The sequence below is a fragment of the Mirounga leonina genome, unplaced genomic scaffold (genome assembly GCF_011800145.1).
Source record: "Mirounga leonina isolate KUSES-001 unplaced genomic scaffold, KU_Mleo_1.0 Mir_154, whole genome shotgun sequence".
Classification (NCBI taxonomy): Eukaryota; Metazoa; Chordata; class Mammalia; order Carnivora; family Phocidae; genus Mirounga; species Mirounga leonina.
In genome coordinates, this window is record NW_023270389.1 from 51,612,004 (window position 1) to 51,634,621 (window position 22,618).

The 22,618-nt window shown below is 38.8% G+C and overlaps 1 protein-coding gene across 4 annotated transcripts in view; it reads right to left on the reverse strand.

Annotated features, from left to right (window-relative positions):
- RABGAP1L (RAB GTPase activating protein 1 like) overlaps positions 1 to 22,618 on the reverse strand; it is a 769,071-nt gene that overhangs the window by 191,660 nt on the left and 554,793 nt on the right. For all 4 annotated transcript variants that reach the window (XM_035010758.1, XM_035010757.1, XM_035010762.1 and 1 more), the window contains one exon: positions 16,124 to 16,165. In XM_035010758.1, coding sequence (XP_034866649.1) covers positions 16,124 to 16,165 — 42 coding nt within the window. The remainder of the gene's footprint in view (positions 1 to 16,123; positions 16,166 to 22,618) is intronic.

Consider the following 22,618-nt stretch of genomic DNA (forward strand, 5'->3'; position numbering starts at 1 on the left):
TTTATTTAACAACTTTTGAGGAAATTCAAGACTTTGTGTTATAGGGGCATCTGAGTGGCTCGGTGGGTTAAGCATCCAACTCTTGAGCTCAGCTCAGGTCATGATCTCAGGGTCAGGAGATCAAGCCCCGCTTGATCCATTAGACTCTACTGGAGGACCCAGACTATCAACTCTGCAAGCTGTCACACTTGACCCATGACCTGCCAATAATATGCATTCAGTGAGTGCTTGAATGTCTGTGGGCTAAGTGGACTAACCAACTATCACTGGCTTCTCTAAAGGGAGGCAAGAAAGCTGGGATCAAGGACCAAGGTGGGAAATAACCTTGAAATGAAGGCAGAATATACCTTCATTAAAGATAGGAGCACAGCAGAGGAGGACACAAAGAGTAAAAGAGAGAAAAGCTTGAATGAGTTGGTGCTAAAATTACTTAGTTTTCTCACAGAAATAGGACAAGGGAGACAATGAATTGTATTGTTCATATCTCCGTCAAGTAACCTCATATTTCTTAGGGTACGTTAAGTCCAAATGAATTACTGACGATGTGGACATGGCATGATTAGTCAACTATCCTTCTTCCCTGGCATTTTGGATTGTCTCATGAGAAATAAATAATGACAAATTACTTCAACAAACTTAAGGTGTTATATAATACATGCACAGTACTGTGATGATGTACTTTTTTTTTTCCTGATATAGATCCCTAATCCATAAAATGCATTATTTCTGGAACTTTAAAATTCCTCTAGTGTCTTGGGAGTGCCTGGGTGGCTCAGTTGGTTAGGCAGCTGCCTTCAGCTCAGGTTATGATCCCAGGGTCCTGGGATCAAGTCCCACATCAGGCTCCTTGCTCACTGGGGAGCCTGCTTCTCCACCTCCCTCTGCCTGCCATTCCCCCCCTGCTTGTGTGTTCTCTCTGTCAAATAAATAAATAAAATCTTTTAAAAAATAAAATAAAATAAAATTCCTCGATTATCTTGCACTCCCAATTGTGTTGGTTGTTTTAGCATTTATTAGATAGCACCCTAAAACCACCCTATCATCGAGCTGAGGATACACTAGAGAAAAGTTAAAAAGAAACTAACCATTCAAACAACAGATTATGTTGGAAGGGGAAGCCAATATAAAGGAATGCCAACGGGAAGGGAAGAATTGGAAGCGCTAGACTCTTAGTGTCTATTTCCACAGCAGTAGTGTTTTACTGCCACCAACAGGACAATAGGCATTCCTTCATGGAAATTAAAAAATTAATTGAATATGCAAAAATCACTGCAGATCCAAAAGAAGGTTTACAGTTGCTCCATTTTTTCCCCCAGGTCTTTAGACTTCTGATTTTGTAACCTGAATGGCAGCCATAGAAATAACAGTCCCAATGTCAGTCCTTCCTTATGTCACCATCTTCAAGCACAGAAACAAGAACCTTTAACCCAAGTTGGTGAATCAAAGACTAGGGAGAACTGAAATCCATTTTCCATTTTCAAGGCGTTTTGCTCTTCACTTCTGGTTCTTTAACCCTGTATGGCTTCAAATATGGTCCTTCAGGGAGAGAGCAGCTGGACCAAGAATTGACCCTTCTTCCCAATGCCAGCAGAAAGAGAAGGGGAAATTGTTCTTGCAGTTAGGCAAGAAAAAGAAATAAAAGGCATCCAGATTGGAAAAGAAGAAGTAAGACCAACTCTACTTAACAGATGATATGATCTTACATATAGAAATACCTAAGGAATACATACATTCTCACACACACACACACACAAGCTAAAAATGACGTCAGCAAAGTTTGAGGATACAAGATCAGTATAGAAAACCCATTGTAATTTTAGGTAATAGTAATGAGGAATCTAAGATAATTAAGAAAACAATTTCATTTACAATAGCATAAAACAGAATACTTAGAAATATATTTAGCTAAAGAAGTGCAAGACTTTTGTATGCTGAGAACTACAAAACACTGTTTCAAGAAATTAAAGAACCTAAATAATGGGAAAACATCCTGTGTTCATAGATTGGAAGATTTAATATTGTTAAGATGGCATTAATCTTCAATTGATCTAAAGATTCAATGCAATTCCTATCAAACTCCCACAGTCTTTTTTTTTTTTTTTTGCAGAAATTGACAAACTGATTGTAAAATTCATATGGAAATGCAAGAGACTGCAACAACCAAACAATCTTGAAAAAGGAGAACAAAATTGAGGACTCACACTTCCTGATCTCAAAAGTTACCATAAAATTATAGTAATTAAGACAGTGTGGGGGGCGCCTGGGTGGCTCAGTCGTTAAGCGTCTGCCTTCAGCTCAGGTCATGGTCCCGGGGTACTGGGATTGAGCCCCACATCGGGCTCCCGGCTCAGTGATAGGCCTGCTTCTCCTTCTCCCACTCCCCCTGCTTGTGTTCACTCTCTTGCTATGTTTCTTTTTTTTTTTTTTTTAAGATTTTATTTATTTATTTGAGAGAGAGACACACAGCAAGAGAGAGAACACAAGCAGGGAGAGTGGGAGAGGGAGAAGCAGGCTTCCCTGCGGGGCTCGATCCCAGGACCCTGGGATCATGACCTGAGCCGAAGGCAGATGCTTAACGACTGAGCCACCCTGGCGCCCCTCTTGCTATGTTTCTATCTGTCAAATAAATAAATAAAATCTTTTTTTTAAAAAAAAGACAGTGTGGTACTGGCATAAGGATAGACAAAAATCAGTAGAATAGACAGTCTAGAAATAAAAGCATGTGCTAACAGTCAACTAATTTTTGACAAGCTTACCAAGATAATTCAATGGGAAAAGAACAGTCTTCTCAACAAATGTTACAGGGACAACTAGATGTCCACATGCTAACCAATGAAGCTGTACTCCTACTATATTAGTTAGGGTTGCCATGACAAAGAACCATAGACTAAGTGGCTTAAATAGCAGAAATTAATTTTTTCTCACAATTCTGGAGGCTAGAAGTCCAATGTGTCAGCACTGCTGGTTTCTTCTGAGGCCTCTCTTCTTGACCTGTAGATGGCGGTCTTCTCCCTGTGTGTTCATATGGTCATTCCTCTGTGTCCTCATCTCCTCTTCCTATGAGGACCCCAGTCCTACTGGATGAGGGCCCATCCTAAAGATCTCATTCTAACCTCAATACCTCTTTAAAGACCCTTTCTCCAAATACAGTCAGTCTGAGGCACTAGGGGTTAAGATTCTGACACAAGAATTTTGGATGGGGAGGGAGGATTCAGTCCATAACACCCTATCTTACTTCATATACAAAAATAAATTCAAAGTGGACCGCAGACTTGAATGTAAGAGCTAAAACTATAAAAACCTTAAATGAAGAAATCTTGGGAAGTTGGGAAGATGGCGGAGCAGGAGGACCCTGAGCTCACCCCATCCCACGTTTTCAACTAGATCTCACTCACATCCAAGTCAATAAACTGGAGAGCGATCCAGACTGGCAGAACAAACTCCACAACTAATGTAGGAAAAATCTGCATCTGAAAGGTTAGGAAGGTCAGAAAGGTGGAAGAAGGTTGCTTGCAAGAGGGAGAGAGAGCAGAGAAACCAACAGGCCCTCATACCAGGGAGCTCCCCCACAAGAAGACTAATCCCCATAATGTTTGGCTTTAGAAACCAGAGGGGCTGAATTCTGCTCCCCAGCATAAACACAGAGCACCTGTGGGAAGGGGAGCTGCATACTTGTTACCAAACCCCCCAGCAGCGTGCCCTGCCCATAAGTTCTCCCAAGGACTCACCCGCTCCCACCCACTAGCCTCAGCCCTAGGCTCAAGGCAAATTTTGTTAAAGCCATGTATGTGCCCTGCCAAGTTGCTGGGCACACATCCATTGTGGAGCCCAGCCTTGTGTCCCCAGCCACTGTTGTGTGATGCACCTAGCTGAGTACCCCCAGCTGCTGTCCTGCACTGCACCTAGCACTGCAACCCCAGCCACCTTTGTGCACTGAACCAGCTGCACCCAGCCATCACTGTGCGCCATGCCCAGCCTTGTGCCCCTGGCCACTCCAGCATGCAGCCCCAGTGGCTGCAACATTTCCGGGGATCCAGCATAGAACTAGTAGCCCAGGGTAAATTTTGCTAACACTGCTGGCCTGCTCCCAAGTTCCCCAGAGAGCACACCCCCTCAGAACTGGCCTGCCTGTCTACAGAGAGTAAGCGCAGCTCACAACAGGAAGTTGTCTTCACTGAAAGGCAAAGTGACTCAGAAACAACAGCAGGGCATAAGCAACACACAAAGACACTCTTCTGAAGTGCCAGGTTCTGGAGACAGAGGACACTGCACTGCAGGCACCCCAGGACCTCATCTTCATAAAGTTACTACTTTCAAGAGCAGAAGACATAGCTGACTTTCTTAACACACAGAAACAGACACAGAGGCACACAAAAGGAAGAGAGAGAAATTTATCCCATATGAAAGAGCAGGAGAAGGCCACAGTCAAAGATCTAAGAGAAACAGATATAAGTAACATGCCTGATAGGGAATTTAAAACAATGATCATAAGGATACTCAGTGGAATTGAGAAAGAGTGGAAGACATGAGTGAGACTCTTAACACAAAGATAAGGAAACACAGCAGAGATAAAAGGCACAATAAGCTAAATGAGAAACACACTTGATGGAATGAACAGCAGGCTGGAAGAAGCAGACAAATGAATCAATGACCTAGAAGACAGAGTGATGGAAAGTAATCAAGCTGAACAAAAGAGAGAGAAAAGAATTAGGCAAAACAAGAATAGACTTAGGGAACTCAGTGACAACATCAAACATAATAAAATTCATATTATAGGAGTCCCAGAAGAAGAAAAGAGAAAAAGGAGGCAGAAAATTTATTTGAAGGAATAATAGCTGAAAACTTCCTTAATCTGGGAAGTTCACAGACATCCAAATCCAGGAGGCACAGAGAACCCCCAACAAAATCTACAAAAGCAGACCCACACCAAACATATTGTAACTAAATTTGCAATACATAATGATAAAGAAAAACTTTTAAAAGCATCAAGACAAAAGAAGTCATTAACTTACAAGGGAAAACCCATAAGGCTAGTTGCAGGTTTTTCAACAGGAGCTTTGCAAGCCAGTAGGAAGCGACATGATATATGCAAAGTGCTAAATGGGAAAAATGTGCAGCCAAGAATACACTATCCAGCAAGGCTAGCATTCAAAATAGAAGGAGAAATAAAGATTTTTTAGGCAAACAAAAATTGAAGGAGTTCATACCACTAAACTAGCTCTGCAAGAAATATTAAAAGGGACTCTGAGTGGAAAGGAGAGACCAAAAGTGACAGTACAAAGGCAAGAAACATAAAAGCAGTAAAAATGAATATTTTTGTAAAAAATTCAGTCAACAAACTCACAAAAAAAGGATGTCAAAAGAGAACCAGAGTAGCAACATTTATATCAGACAAGCTAGATTTTAAAACAAAGACCGTAACAAGAGACAAAGAAGAACACTATATAATAATAAAGGTAACAATCCAACAAGAAAATATAACAATTGTAAATATTTATGTACCCAACATGGGAGCACATAAATATATAAAACAGTTAATAAGAAATATAAAGTAATGAATGGTTAATAATACAATAATAGTAGGGGCCTTTAACACCCCATTTACATCAATGGACAAATCATCTAAACAGAAAATAAACAAGGAAGCAATGACTTGGAATGACACACTGGACCAGATGGATTTAACATATATTCAGAACATTCCATCCTGAAAGAGCAGAATACACATTCTTTTCAGGTGCACATGGAACATTCTCCAGAAGAGACCATATATTAGGTCACAAAACAGGCCTCAACAAATACAAAAAGACTAAAGTCATACTATGCACCTTCTCTGAGCACAATGCTATGAAACTAGAAGTCACCAGAACAAAAACCTGGAAAGACAAATACATGAAAGTTAAACAACAGGCTACTACTAAACAATGAACAGGTCAACCAGAAAATCAAAGACTAAATTTAAAAATACTTGGAAACAAATGAAAATGAAAACACAACGGTCCAAAACCTCTGGGATGCAGAAAAAGTGGCCACAAGAGGGAAGTATATAGCCATACAGGCTTATCTCAAGAAGCAAGAAAAATCTCAAATAAACAATCTAACCTTATACCTAAAGGAGCTGGAGAAAGATCAAACGAAGCCAAGGTAGGAAATAACAACATAGCAGAAATAAATGATATAGATACTAAAAAAACCCAACAGAACAGATCAAATGAAATCAGAAGCTGGTTCTTTGAAAAAATTAATAAAATTGATAAACCTATAGCCAGACTTATCAAACAGAAAAGAAAAAGGACCCAAATAAATAAAACTACAAATGAGAGAGGAGAAATAACAACCAATACCACAGAAATATAAACAATTATAAGAGAATATTATGAAAAACTATATGCCAACAAACTGGAAAACCTAGAAGAAATGGATCAGTTCCTAGAAACATATAACGTACAAACACTGAAACAGGAAGAAACAGAAAATTTGAACATGCTGATAACCAGCAAAGAAATTGAGTCAGTAATCAGAAAACTTCCAAAAAGCAAAAGTCTAGGACCAGGTGGCTTTACAGGCAAATTTTATCAAACATTTAATGAAGAATTAGTACCTATTCTTCTTAAACTATTCCAAAAATATAAAAGGAAGGAAAACTTCCAAATTCATTCTATGAGGCTAGCATTAACCTGATACCAAAACCAGATAAACACCAGAAAAGAGAACTACAGGCCAATATCCCTGATGAACATACAAAAATTTTCAACAAAATACTAGCAAACTGAAATCAACAATACATTAAAAAAATCATTCACCACGATCAAGTGGGATTTACTCCTGGGTTGCAAGGGCGGCTAAATATTCACAAATCAATCGTTATACATCACACCAATAAGAGAAAAGATAAGAACTATATGATAATTTCATTAGTTGCAGAAAAAGCATTTGACAAAGTACAACATCCATTAATGATAAAAACCCTCAAGAAAGTAGCTTTAGAGGAAATCTCAACATAATAAAGGCCATCTATGAAAAAACACACTAACATCATCCTTAATGGGGAAAAACTGAGAGCTTTTCACTTATGGTCAGAAACAAGACAACCATGTCCACTCTCACCACTTTTATTCAGCGTGGTACTGGAAGTCCTAGCCACAGCAATCAGACAACAAAAAGAAATAAAAAGCATCCAAGTCAGTAAGGAAGAAGTAAAACTTTCATTATTTACAGATGACATGATACTATATATAGGAAACCCAAAAGACCACCAAAATACTGCTAGAACTGATTAACAAATTCAGTAAAGTAACAGGATACAAAAATCTGTTGCCTTTCTACATACCAATAATGAAGTCACAGAAAGAGAAATTAAGGAATCAATCCCATTTACAATTGCACTAAAAACCATAAGATACCTAGGAATAAACCTAACCAAAGAGGTGAAAGACCTTTACTCCAAAAACTATAAAACACCAATGAAAGAAATTTAAGATGACACAAAGAAATGGAAAGACTGTCCATGTTCACGGATTGGAAGAACAAATATTGTTAAAATGCCTATATTACCCCAAGCAATCGACGTATTAAATGCAATCCCTATCAAAATACCAATAGCATTTTTCACAGAGCTGGAACAAACAACCCTAAAATTTGTATGGAACCACAAAAGACCCTGAATAGTCAAAGCAATCTTTTTTTTTTAATTTTTTTTTTTAAGATTTTTTTTATTTATTTATTTGAGACAGAGAGAATGAGAGAGAGAGAGCACATGAGAGGGGGGAGGGTCAGAGGCAGAAGCAGGCTCCCTGCCGAGCAGGGAGCCCAATGCGGGACTCGATCCAGGGACTCCAGGATCAGGACCTGAGCCGAAGGCAGTCGCCTAACCAACTGAGCCACCCAGGCGCCCTCAAAGCAATCTTGAAAAAGAAAAACAAAGCTGGAGACATAAATTCCCCGACTTCAAGTATTATTACAAAGCTGTAGTAATCAAAACAGTATGGTACTGGCATAAAAATAGACACATAGATCAATGGAACAGAACAGAAACCCAGAAATGAACACACAATTACATACATGGTCAATTAATCTTAGACAAAGCAGGAAAGCATATCCAATGGAAAAAAGAATATTTAACAAATGGCGTTGGGAAAACTGGACTACTTTCTTATACTATACACAAAAATAAATTCAAAATGGATGAAACACCTAAATGTGAGACATGAAACCATAAAAATCCTAGAAGAGAACACAGGCAGTAACTTCTTTGACACTGGCCAGAGCAACTTTTTTCTAGATAGGTCCCCTGAGGCAAGGGAAACAAAAGCAAAAATAGATTATTGGGACTACATCAAAATAAAAAGCTTCTGCACAGTAAATAATTAACAAAACTAAAAGACAACCTATGGAATGGGGGAAGATATTTGCAAATGACACATCTGATAAAGGGTTAGCATCCAAAATATATAACGAACTTATAAAACTCAACATCCAAAAAACAAATAATCCAATTAAAAAATTGACAGAAGATATGAACAGACATTTCTCCAAAGAAGACAAAAAGATGGCCAACAAACACATGAAAAGATGCTCATCATCACTTACCATCAGGGAAATGCAAATCAAAACTACAACGTGATGTCACCTCACACCTGTCAGAATGACTAAAATCAACAACACAAGAATTAACAGGTGTTCATGAAGATGTGGAAAAAGCAGAATCCTCTTGCACTGTTGGTGGGAATGCAAACTGATGCAGCCACTGTGGAAAACAGTATGGAGGTTCCTCAAAAAGTTAAAAATAGAGCTACCTATGATTAGCAACTGAACTACTAGGTATTTACCAAAGGATACAAAAATACTAATTCAAAGGAATACACACACCCTGATGTTTACAGCAGAATTATATACAACAGCCAAATTATGAAACAGTCCAAGTGTCCATCAACTGATGAATGGATAAATAAGATGTAGTATATTACTCAGCCATCAAAAACAATGAAATCTTGCCATTTGCAACAACATGCATGGAGCTAGAAATTAGGCTAAGTGAAGTAAGTCAGTTGGAGAAAGACAAATACCATATGATTTCACTTATATGTGGAATTTAAGAAAGAAAACAAATGAGTAAAGGGGAAAAAATAAGAGAGAGAGAGAGGCAAAACAAGAACCAGACTCTTTCCTATAGTGAGCAAACTGATGGTCACCAGAGGGAGGTGCGGGGGGATAGGTGAAACAGGTGTTGGGGATGAAGGAGACACTGATGATGAGCACCAGGTGTTGTATGGGTGCAGAATCACTACTGTATTGAAACTAATATTACACTGCATATTAACTAAGTGGAATTTATTTATTTATTTATTTATTTATTTATTTATTTATTTGACCGAGAGAGACACAGCGAGAGAGGGAACACAAGCAGGGGGAGTGGGAGAGGGAGAAGCAGGCTTCCCGCCGAGCAGAGAGCCCAATGCAGGGCTCGATCCCAGGGCCCTGGGATCATGACCCGAGCCAAAGGCAGACGCTTAACGACTGAGCCACCCAGGCACCCCAACTAAGTGGAATTTAAATAAAAACTTAAAAAAAAAGGAAAAAAATGTGATATATATATATATAATAGAATATTATTCAGCCATAAAAAAGAATGAAATCTTGCCATTTCCAACATGGATGGAGCTTGAGAGTATCCTGCTTAGTGAAATAAATCAGAGAAAGACAAATACCATATGATTTCACTCGTCTAATTTAAGAAACAAAACAAAGGAAAAACATAAGAGAGAGAGACAAATCAAGAAACAGACTCCCAGTTAACCCTAACTACCCTATTTAACACTGCAAAACCTACCCAGAGGTCCCTTTACTCTGCTGTACTTTTCCTTTTTCCCATGCACTATTACTTCTCATATACTATGTTTATATATTTGTTATGTTTACTGTTTATTAACTGTATACTGTTAGAACACAGGCTGATGGAGGCAAGTATTTTTGTTATTCTAGTTCATTGATCTAGTCAAGTACACAGAATAGTGTCTATCTCTGAATAGGTGTTTGGTCAATATTTGTCCAATAGTGAATAATAAAATCTGTTTTAAAAAGAGTACTCTGGGTGGGGGGGCGCCTGGATGGCACAGTCTGTTAAGCATCCGATTCTTGGTTTCGGTTCAGGTTGTGATCTCAGGGTCATGGGATCGAGCCCGGCATTGGGCTCCATGCTCAGCATGGAGTCTGTTTAAAGATTCTCTCTCCCTCTCCCTCTGCCTCTCCCCTCCCAACTCTCCCCCTCTCAAATAAATAATCTTTAAAAAAACAAACAAACAAGGGTACTCTGGTAACAATGTGGGACTTGGCTAGGACAGTGGTCATGAGCAGCTGGAGAAAGAGCAGACAGCCATTTCTCTCAGTTCCACTACTAACACCCAAATCTAAGCCTGATATCATCTTCTCTTACCTATCACACTCCAGACACTGACTTTCTTTCACTTTCTTAAGCATATAAAAATCCTCTTTAAAGCCTCATACTTGCTTCTTCTGCCTAGAAGTCTCACTCCCCAGATTTTGGCATGCTAGCTACTTCTTTTCATTCAATTTTCAGCTCAAATACCATCCCTCAGATCACTTTCATTGACAACTGAAAGAAGGGAGCTCCCTTCACTCTGCATCAACATCATTCCCCTTCATAAACCACAACATGCACTGACACAACTATGTTTGTTTAAGTACTATCTTCCCTTCATCGTAATACAAGCTCCAAGAATGCAGGGTCCTTCCTTAGCAATACTTTATCACCAGTGCCTAGAAAAGTGCCTAGCACTTGGTAGGTGTTCAATACTTATTACTGAAAGAGGTCACTGCAACAGTCCAAGTTAGAGAGTGTGGTAGCCTAACTGCCAAAGTGGGAAGATTCTAAAAATTCTTAAGAAGTGGAATCAACAGGAGTTGATGACTCAGTAGATGCTGGGAATTAAGAAAAGAAAAGCATTAAGGATAACTTCCAGCTTCCTGCTTTGAGCAGCTAGATAGTGCCTTCACTGAGGTGAAGGTTACTGGAGGAGGCAAAGGGCTGGGAGGGTGTATCAGTTCAGCTTTGGCTTTTGGATTTGATGTGCCTCTGAAACATCCAAGCAGACATGTAAGTCCATGGCCAAATATCTGGATCTGGGCTAAATATAAAGATGAGAGTGAACATTTATAGATGAAAGCAGGGGAATGAACAAGATCAGCAAGGAAGAAGCATCAAGTGACTTCCTAGAGGCTGGAGCTCTGTGTAACTCCAAGTTAATGACTAGGGGAAAAAAAGAAGTAAGCAAAAGTAAAATGAGAAGATGAGAGGGAGATAAAAAATAAGACAGAAGCCAAGGGAGAATGTTTCAGAAAAGGGGAAGTGTTATGTCTTTATGCTCTTTGGATAACTGTTGAGAAATCAAGTATGATGAAAATGGAAATATGTCCACTGATTTTGTTAGTGACTTCATCGAAAAAACTTCAATATGGGGCACCTGGGTGGCTCAGTCGGTTAGGTGTCTGACTCTTGATTTTGGCTCAGGTAATGATCTAGGGGTCATGAGACTGAGCTTTGTGCTGGCTCTGCGCTGGGCATGGAGCCTGTTTAAGATTTTCTCTTTCTCCCTCTCCTCTTCCCTGCCCCCTCTAAAAAAAAAAAAAAAGCTTCAATAGAATGGTAAGGAAAAAGACCATAATGGAGAGGTTGAAAAGCCAAAACCATCAAAGAGATGCTTCAGAACTTTTAAATAATATAAAAGCCCATCCAAGCTAGGGATCATTCTTCTAAAATTTAGCCATGATCAACTGGCTTCCCTAAAAAAAAAAAAAAACAACTAGATGTTCCCAAATGAAAGAACATGGGACTCTTCAAAACTGTCTGAAGAGTTTTGTTTGTTTACAATGACACAAATTAGTATAATAATTCACTTTTTAGGCTGCTTTGTTTTACAACTTGATTTCACTGTCCATAAAAGCACATATTTAGAAATTCTGCTTTTTCAAGAGTATGGAGAAAATGCATTCTCATATTGCTAGTAGAAAGCAATTTTGCAATATGCATCAAAAATTCAAATTTGATTACAGTCTGATCCAGCAATTACATTCCTCAAAGTTTATCCAAAAGGCATCATTACATAAGTATGCAAAGATGGAAATTTAAGGATGTTTGTTTAACAGGAAAAGTCTGGAAACAAATGTCCATAAAAATTAAATAGAAAACTGGCTAAGTAAAATTATGGTACACACAATAAGATACTAATCAGTGATTAAAAAGCTAAGGCAGGGGCGCCTGGGTGGCTCAGTCGTTAAGCGTCTGCCTTCGGCTCAGGTCATGATCCCAGGGTCCTGGGATCGAGCCCCACGTCGGGCTCCCTGCTCTGCGGGGAGCCTGCTTCTCCCTCACCCTCTGCTTGCCTCTTTGCCTACTTGTGCTCTCCCTCTCTCTCTCTTTGTCAAATGAATAAAGAAAATCTTTAAAAAAAAAAAAAAAAGCTAAGGCAGCTCTATGTATATTAATTGTACCTGGGTGCATTTTCATACTTAACAAATTTCCAGACACCAATCATATATTAACTCATTAAACCCTAACAATCCTATGAGATAGGTGTTACTAATATCCCCATTTTAAAGATAGGGAAATCGTAATTTATCTAAGATTGCGGCATAAGCTGTGGGAGATGGGATTTGAACTCAAGTAGCCTGGCTCCATCATCCATACGTTTAAGCACTACGTGTCTATAGTGACACAGAAGATGGTCATAACATAGCATTAAATGAAAAAGAGTCTTGTTCATCAGCATTTTTTGACAGAAAATAATATGTTCATCCTCATACACTATTCCTCTGGATTTATCTCCTATCTCCCATCTCCTTAATTATAATCCTTAAGCCCATATTAAAAATATATGTGTACATATAAATGTACATAGCTAATGAATGCTTACATATTCATAGACTAAAGCATGGGAGGAAGATTTTATAATGAATTTTTATTATGGTTACCTCTAGGGATGGAATTATGAGTGGGTTTTATCTCTATAATAAGACACAAAATGAAAAACATTCTGTCATTTTTTAAGATTTTCTTTATTTATTTGAGAGAGTAACAGAGAGAGCACAAGCAGGAGGAGGGGCAGAAGGAGAGAGACAAGCAGACTCCCCACTGAGTGGGAAGCCTGAAGAGGCGCTTGATTCTAGGACCCCGAGATCATGACCTGAGCTGAAGACAGAACCCGACTAACCCACCCAGGTGCCCCCACCCCATCATTTACTTTTAACCATTGTTTGAATGCAAAGAACCTATTCTGATCAAAAATTCTCTGGCAACATGAAGTGGCTAAGATTAATTCTGACTAATCATTTCTAATCTATTATAATGTACTATATGCGGTGACTATTAAATATTTCATATAACAAATGAATTAGATTGGGGGAATGAATGGACACTGCCAATATCCTAGATGATTTGATGGTGCCACCTACTATAATGAACAATTCATTTAGCTCAATAGCTTTCTAGTTCTTTGGTAGACTATTTCTAACCCAAAAGAAAGTAGCTCCCATTCAGAAAGTAGGTGTCTTTAAATCATACTGAGCAACAGAGACCTTTAGTTATATTTATGCTGCTTAAAAATATAATAAATCCAGGGGCGCCTGGGTGGCTCAGTTGGTTAAGCGACTGCCTTCGGCTCAGGTCATGATCCTGGAGTCCCTGGATCAAGTCCCGCATCGGGCTCCCTGCTCGGCGGGGAGTCTGCTTCTCCCTCTGACCCTCCCCCCTCTCATGTGCTCTCTCTCTCTCTCTCTCATTCTCTCTCTTTCAAATAAATAAATAAAATCTTAAAAATATATATATAATAAATCCAGCTTTGCCATTAGTAAAACAAAAGACCTGAGGTAACCTGGGGCCTTAGCTCCCTCAATTATCAACTGCAGAAGAGAATAAAATAGTTTTCTCTGGTTAACACAATTCACAATTCTTTTACAAGTGACACCTGGACATTTCATGTATGCTAATGGATTACTTATGCTGGGTTCATAAGCACTTTGAACTATCCCTAAGTTTGTTATTTTTATGTAAACAAATATACATTCTTTTATACGGCTTACTAGATTAGAAGCTAAATGCTAGTCCCTTTCATATATTTTGGGATATTCTTTTTCCGGGTAGGAGCAATCAGATCAATTTGGTACACTTTAATTCAGCCTACATATACTGTCTCTAGTGCCGTCAGCTCCAGGATTCATACAAGGAAGGGATATAAATATCCCAAAAGTAGTGAGGAAGCTCTCCTTTTAATCTTCTCTAGCTAGGCAAATTCTGCAAGATACTAGATGAGCATCCATGTATTTCCAGAGAAGATTCAAAAGCTTTTCTGCCCAGTGGCCAGAGAATGTCCTCTGCAAAGGCCATATCTGGGTTAATATGAATAAAAATAAATGAAAATAATGCAATCAAACCAAAAAAATCTGTCAATCAGGAAGATAATTTACCAGACGGATGCAGTATTAAGCTGACACAGAGTATAGTCCCAATATCCAGACAGGAAATCCTGGGATACCCCCAAAAGACAGACTAAGTGTGTACTGAGAGCACCGGTAAAGAAAAGTCACCAAAAAAATGAGGAAGGGCATTTTGGGGAGGATAATGTCTGAGGCTTAAAAGCAAATTAGACAGGATAGGAAAAATCATAACTTTGTTGGACTTCCTCATTACACTTACTTTATGACTAAGTATTGTTTTTAGTCTGAATTACATAATACTGTCACTGCTTAGGCATTCTAAAAGTCTTATCCCAGCCCTCTACTGAAAAGCATCTTAGAAAGTTTTTGGTTTTAATTTGTCCTAACGAAAAAAGAATTAGAGGTAGAGATCCATGACTTCGCTAAAAGATACATGCACATGTTTTTATTATTTTACTGAAAATATTTTAAATATCTTCCTAATTTCCAAAATAACTTTGGTATAAGAATTGTTCATATCTAAACTCCAAATGATTTAATGTTACAATTTAAAGTACAATTTATGAACTTCACAAAAAAATGTTTAACAGAATAAGAGGTGAGGAGTACACCCCACTTCTTGATGTACATAGGACCCACAGTATGTCATGTCTTGGTTTGGGATCAAGGTATTTACGTACGGAAGCTCTCCTAAAATACCAAGCGGCACTCTGAAGACGTCAGGTCATTATCTTTTGGGAAATTTGGAAGAATGATGGGGAATCTAGAAAGTGAGTTACCTTGTGAATACAACAGTAGTCACAATAATGATAGCTAACATTTATTAGGCAATAACATTTTCTAGACACTATGTTAAGTACTTTTTATGTATCATCGTATTGAACTCTTACAACAATCCCGTAAATTAGTTTCTATTATTATCTCAAAACTCAGGGTCTGAGCACTTAGACTAATTTGCCAAGGTCACACACCAGAGCTGAAATTAGAACCAAATCTGTCTGAGCCCAGGGTCTGCAATTTTAACAACTATGTTTTACTGGGTAAGGGTGAGCCTGCATTTTTTTAATAAATATAGGCAATTATCACCTTCAGTAACAATGTCCTCTCTTACTGAAGGACAAAAACTGACTGATTGGGTTACTTTCACCAACTTTGCAGCAAATGTCTTGCTATTACCACACTGTTAAAGTTCCACTGATATGTTGATATAAAATTCAACAAGGTAATTGTAATTGAATTCTAAAGTGTCTTGTAAATTTCTAGCTCTCAAAGAAGTGCAAATTGAAATGTAGCAGTTTCTTTTTTAGTCAGTATATTTTAAAAGCTTTCTAATAATTCAATTCTATGTTTAGGTACCTCTAGGGATGTTATTGTGGTAAGAAGTATTTTAAGAAAAAGGCTGGCATCGTTTTGACAGAAAACAGGTTTTAACTTTTTCTCTTACATCACCCAACTCGTATGAATGAAAACAACTTTATATGTTCCTGGAAGGAGCACTGTGATAGCAAAATTAAATAGATTATAAGAAAAGTAAAGAAGCAAACTCTAAATAAACAAAAACAACAAAGGATGGGAGGAGAATCAGTTCCTCACGGAAGTCTTTGTGTTCAAGAATCTAGAATGAGTCAAAGGCTAATCTGAATTATGCCCAATTTAAAGATAAAAACAGACTTACCTTTAGGAGAGCCAAGGCTACATGAAAGATTATATTCAAACCCTGAAATAGAAAAAGGATCCAAATCAATACTGCCACATCTATCATTATGTTATTAAGTCTTTCCCCATATCTTTAATAAAATCCCTGGTTGCTTTCATCTTCACATACAGTAATAATTAAACCATGAGATTTTTTTTTTTTGAAAGGTATTTTCCTTCTCTGAGAGGTTTACTGCAAATTTTTGATGCTACTTAATGTTCACATAAAATTGTTGTTTTTACAATAAATTATTTCCCCTCAATCCTTCAATAAATTATTCAATAAACTATTCTTCCTTCAATTTCTGAATTATCTTCATGGGTCTAAGGCTTGTGAAAGTCAAGATTTTTGATCAAGATGGCAGTGATGCGGAAGTCTAAAATTATTAATTGAAATTCCCAAGTCCCAGTATGTACATCTTGGTTAAATGGCCAGCAATAGACAAAACAAAACAAAACAGTGTTGCTAATAACTGGGATAGATTGTGTGAGGGGAGTTGTAAACATCACACTGGATTTCCACTACTGTTCTTTCGCTTTCAAGTAGTATTTGTACAACTAGAGGTGTAATTTGGGGCTGTGTGCCAGACTTCCTTCTCCTTTTTTTTTCTCTCTGAAAACCAAAGCGGTATCTCTTTAGGAATAAACAAATAGCTTGTTAAGAAGATATAGTGGAACTGAATTTTGAGCTCTGAGTTCAGCCCAGTGAATCTGAAGAGCTGTTGAGATGTTAAATTCAAAATATAGGAAATCTTAAATGCTTAAGATGACAGAATCAGAAACAAAGTTGCCATGAAATATGCTGTTTCCTTGCCACGCAAGTCATCATACATGAGAAAAAAGATCTTTCAAGTATGAGTTGACATCTCCCATATGTCCAGGGTCTATATATGTGCCCTCTCCATCTCAGTCACAAATACAGTCTATCTGCCTTGCCTTTTGGATACGGAGTTGTATTATGCAAAAAACTTCTAATAAACCATCTTTTTCCTGTCTCCAAAATCAGAAGTGAGGATTAAGACTAGGTAGTCAGAGTGAATTCTTGTTAAAATTTGCTGATCTTTCACAGTCAACTACCTAAAATATGATCTAATGGTAGAAGGCATGAATGATAAGCACAATATATTTGGTTGGAGGTTTGGGGTTTAGTCAATTAATTCTTTAAGAAACCAAAAGCAGCAGGAAGTGTAACAAGGCCAGGAGACAAAACCAAATCAACACAGTTCATCACCACACCACGCAATGAATCTGGACTGGTTTTGATCACAATTTACCAATTAGAAAAAAAAAAAAAAGATTATTGTAGATCAAAAAACTTGGATTACAATTAAACAAAATTTTCTTTCCTTTTTTTTCTTTTGGAAGATTTCATTTTTAAGTAATCTCTGCACTCAATGTGGGGCTTGAACCTACAACCCTGAGATCAAGAGTGGCAAGTTCCACTGACTGAGAGAGGCAGGTGCCCCCAAAATTTGCTTTCCTCATCCACTAGCTGCTGCCCACTGCCCACTGCTGCCCAAACCTGCAGTCTAAACCTGTTGCCCTGCCCGACGCCCCTCCACCCCACGTCACAGCTGCTTGGCAATGGTGAATTGTTACAACCTGAATGTTTATCAACCTGCCATTATGACTAAGTCCACAATGTCTCTGGATCTTGTTTTTCTAGTCGCTGCTTAAAATGTAAGCTCCTCTAGTCTCCAATTCTCTAATCCTTATTATGCTCTGGTCCTTTCTCCTGTCAGTCTTCCACCCCACTTCTCCCTCCTAAATCCCTTCAGGGTGCGTGTTGGAAACTCCACTCCATGTTCAACCAACTCTGCTATATTCTCAATCTCTTTGCTTTCACAGGAATAGTGAAATCTCACTGGTTCTCATAACAACATCTATTGTGATTCCCATTTTTCAGAACGTGAACTTGACTAGCCTAAGGTCATATACGTCTTTAGTAGAAGGCTAGGATCCTCCAAGCCTTTAATGTCTAGTTTAAGGGAATTTCCACCACTCAGTACTGGTGTAATATACATAGTAAGTGCTTATTTGAGGACAAAATGATTAAACTATACTAGCTATCCCAAAATTTATGAGATTTCTTTTCCCTGTGGACCCAACTAGACCAATTTATAGAGTCATCATCAAATTACAGTAAGAAACCCTTTTCTTCAATTATCTCAAAGTCAGACTATTGAACAAGTGAGCTATGAAAAACACCAAGAACTTAAAAATTAAAAAAAAAAATTAAAGACCTCTAAATAACCAAAATAGCTCTAACACCACAAAAATTTATTCAAATTTTAATTCCATATGCACTTCAAATTACTTTGGTGATATGATTTTATAGTTTATAGATGTCAAAAGTAGCAAAGTAAAAGATAAAGTATGTGGTAGATGGGATTAGAGACAAATAGCCTATAGAGATAGTTGTCAGAATTAAAATATTAGATCTGACAGGGGCGCCTGGGTGGCTCAGTCGTTAAGCGTCTGCCTTCGGCTCAGGTCATGATCCCAGTGTCCTGGGATCGAGCCCCGCATCGGGCTCCCTGCTCGGTGGGAAGCCTGCTTCCCCCTCTCCCTCTGCCCCTGCTTGTGTTCCCTCTCTCGCTGTGTTTCTCTCTCTGTCAAATAAATAAATAAAATCTTAAAAAAAAAAAATATTAGATCTGACAGAAATAGAAGATAACACTTTCCTAAAAACTATAAAACACATAGTTGTCTGGGCCCATTTAGTGGGGCCAATAATCCTTCTGTAGTTTACATTAGCTCATAATGATAATTCTGCAGTGTTAATGTTTCCATCATGTTCAAAATATTGTGCTTAAGGAGGAAGCACAGCATGTGTAATAAATAAAAAGTAGATAATTTTTAGTTTGAGAAGCTAAAGAGATAGCTTTCGGTTACCAGAAACAATTTATATATGTAACCTCTTTAAACCATTTCAGAGTAATAAGGTATTACTGCATCTGCTTACTGAAGCTCTGGACATTATCCATGAAAATAAAGAAAAGACTTCACAAGCCTTAAACTGAAATAGGAAAGTGTTGCCAGACTATGCAAACAAGGTACTTCAGACCTCTAAGTTGTTGGAAATCAGGAAAAACTTGCTATTTTACCAAGTTCTTTACTTCACTAGAAAATGTATCCTGATTTCTTAAGAGGAGAGTAAAGAAGGCAACCTTGGTTGGATATTTTCTTTGAAATAAGACTTATTCTCATTTGGAAATATAATTAGAGGTATCATTAAATTATGGAAACCTTCCACAGGCCAACATTTGGTCAGTTTAAAAGTGCAGCACCACACACAGGTTGGTTTTAAGATGACAATGTCAATGTCAGCTTCGGTCCTCAGCCTCCTAGCCAATAATTAAGTGAATTATTAGGGAACAACCCTTCACTCTTCCAAGTTACCATGAACTAAATCCTCTATTGTTACTTTATTGTCCATCCATTCTTACATGATCTAACCTTGGACTAACTGAATTGAAATATATTTATTGAAATACATTTTTTAAAAAGATTTTATTTATTTATTTGAGAGAGAGAGCACAAGAGGGGGGAGCGGGAGAGGGAGAATCAGACTCCCCACTGAGCAGGGAGCCCGATGCGGGACTTGATCCCGGGACTCCAGGATCATGACCTGAGCCGAAGGCAGTCTCTTTAACCAACTGAGCCACCCAGGTGCCCCTATTGAAATACATTTTTTAAAGATTTATTTATTTGAGAGAGCCCGTGCGAGCGAGGCCATAGGGGCAGAGGGGGAGGGAGAGATTCTTAAGCAGACTCCGCACTGTGTGGAGCCCAACACGGGGCTCGTTCCCATGACCCTAAGATCATGACCTGAGCTGAAACCAAGAATCAGATGCTTAACCAACTGTGCCACCCAGGTTCCCCTGTTGAAATATATTTTAAAAAGAAAAAGGTGTCATTTTCAAGATGCCTCCCCTTTTTAGGAATATGTAATCTGTAGCAATTTGTTGGGTACTGAGGGGTAAACAAGCGTTCCTAATAGGACTCAAAGAGTAAAACATTTGGAGAACTATTAAGAATAAAAATAACGGGGCACCTGGGTGGCCCAGTCGTTAAGCATCTGCCTTCAGCTCAGGTCATGATCCCAGAGTCCTGGGATCGAGCCCCGCATCGGGCTCCCTGCTCGGCAGGAAGCCTGCTTCTCCCTCTCCCCCTCCCTCTGCTTGTGTTCCCTCTCTCGCTGTGTCTCTGTCAAATGAATAAATAAAAAAAATCTTTAAAAAAAAAAAAAGAATAAAAATAACAATATATTGTTATGACTACTTATTATTAATGGTACAAGGTCTAACTCCAAGTGCAAGATAATAAATAAGAGCCAACATCCACTGAATACTTCCTATGTGCTAAGAGCTGTAATCACAATGAAAATATGCCCTTATTTAATCCCACAATCCTAAATTCCATTTTAATTCCATCCAAATTAAGACTCAGTCAAAGTAAATTTCCCAAGGTGACACAGCTACTAAGTGGATTTTAAACTATGCAGTGCAATTCTAGAAGTCATTCTCTTAACCACCAAGTTAGAGAAGATAGCCCAATGAAGAAGTGAATGAATGAATAAATCCCTTAGTTGGGGTTATTTAATGTGTCCTCTAATTCCTAAAGGATTAAAGTGATTCCTTCCATTTAAAGTAAATTTTGAATGCAGAGGGTAGAAAGATAACACATAGGTGACTTCTACCCAAACCAAATCTTATTATTTGCCCCATATCAAAAACACTCACAAAACATAGCTGACTGCTTGCAGGATGTGAGGCCATACAAACCCAGCATGCTGTGGCAAGAAAGGGTCACCACCTTCCCCCAGTGACAAAGACTGAGATCAGTCTTGTGTGCATGAAGAAGTGGCTCCTTAACTGATTGGGAAGCTGCCGTTTCAAAATTCAGTCACAGCCTGGCAAAATCTTCACTTTGAAGAACACCTACAAGTAATTGCCCCCAATTAAATAATTGCTCCAAAGTGCAGATCGCTGTGTTCCCGTGTAGGCCAACAATCGAGCACCCACAATCCTGCATGAAGAAAGGCTGACAGCTGAGCACTCACTGAAACAAAGACACTGAACATTTGGCTCTGATGAGCAGGCAATTGTGGGCTCCGAGGGGGCTGACAGATTGTGTGAGAAGCTGTCAGGAGCTACGCTGACAGCACTGAGAGCAAACGCTGAAGAGGAAGTGCCAAACAGTGCCAAGTGCGCATCAGCGCCTGGGTCCTTAGGGATCAAAACAAAAGGGAAATAAATAGTATGTGGAAATGGAAATCCTAACAACAAGGCAGTGAGAAATGATCAAACCAGAACTGGCCAAGGTAAATGGAGCAGGCCCACAGACAAACAGCTAAAGCTAGAGGGAATGTGTGCTGCCCTTTCTGACCCGACCAAAATGGCATCTACCATCCCAGAAAGGGGTAATGACTAAATGAAATAGCATATAAAAAGCATATCAAAGGAATTAGCACTTGGTAAGTATTCAATAAATGCTAGCATATATTATTAGGTTTGCATATTTATTGCTTATCATATTCTTTTTTTTTGAGGGGGGAGGGGCAGAGGGAGAGGGAGAGAGGGAATCTCAAGCAGGGTCCACACCCAGTGCGGAGCCTGAGGAGGGCTCAATATCACAATCCTGAGCCAAAATCAAAAGTCCGATGCTTGGGGCACCTGGGTGGCTCAGTTGGTTGAGTGACTGGCTCTTGATTTCAGCTCAGGTCATGATCTCAGGGTCCTGGCACTGAGACCCTTGTCAGGCTCCGTGCTCAGCGTGGAATATGCTTGAGGATTCTCTCTCTTCCTCTCCCTCTGCCCCTCTTCCCACTCATGCTCTCTCTTTCCCTCAAATAAATAAATAAATAATAAAGTTTAAAAAATGGAAAAAAAAAAAAGAGTTGGGTGCTTAACTAAGCCACCCAGGCATCCCTTTATATTTTTCACTTAATTCTCTCAATAACTTCATGGCATATGTGTCACTGCCACCATTTTAGAGATGAGGAAACTGAGGCCCAGAGACATCACTCTGTTAGTAAATGGGAAAGCCAGGTCTAGAACTGATGTCTGTCAGACAAAACAAACAAAAAAACAAAAACAAAACAAAAAACAACAACTCCATAGCTTTTTCACTAATCCCACCTCTACTGCAATGAGACTTTGGTTAGCTATCTGTGATGAATTAAGGATTTTGACACTTCTCCCATTGAGAGGTAGGACCTTTGTCCTCTCCTCTTGAATCTGGGCAGACTATGCTACTGCTTTGACCAATAGATATGGTAGAAGTGAAGTTATGCCCATATTCTGGGCCCAACCCTTAAGAGTACAAGCTTCCATGCTCCATCTCCTAGAATGCTCCCTCTGGAAGGCCAGCCACCATGTAAGTACAGTTATACTTAGACCCCATGCTCTAAGAAGCCAAACAGAAAGGAAATGCCCTGCAGGACAAGATGCCATCCATAAGTAACACAGGC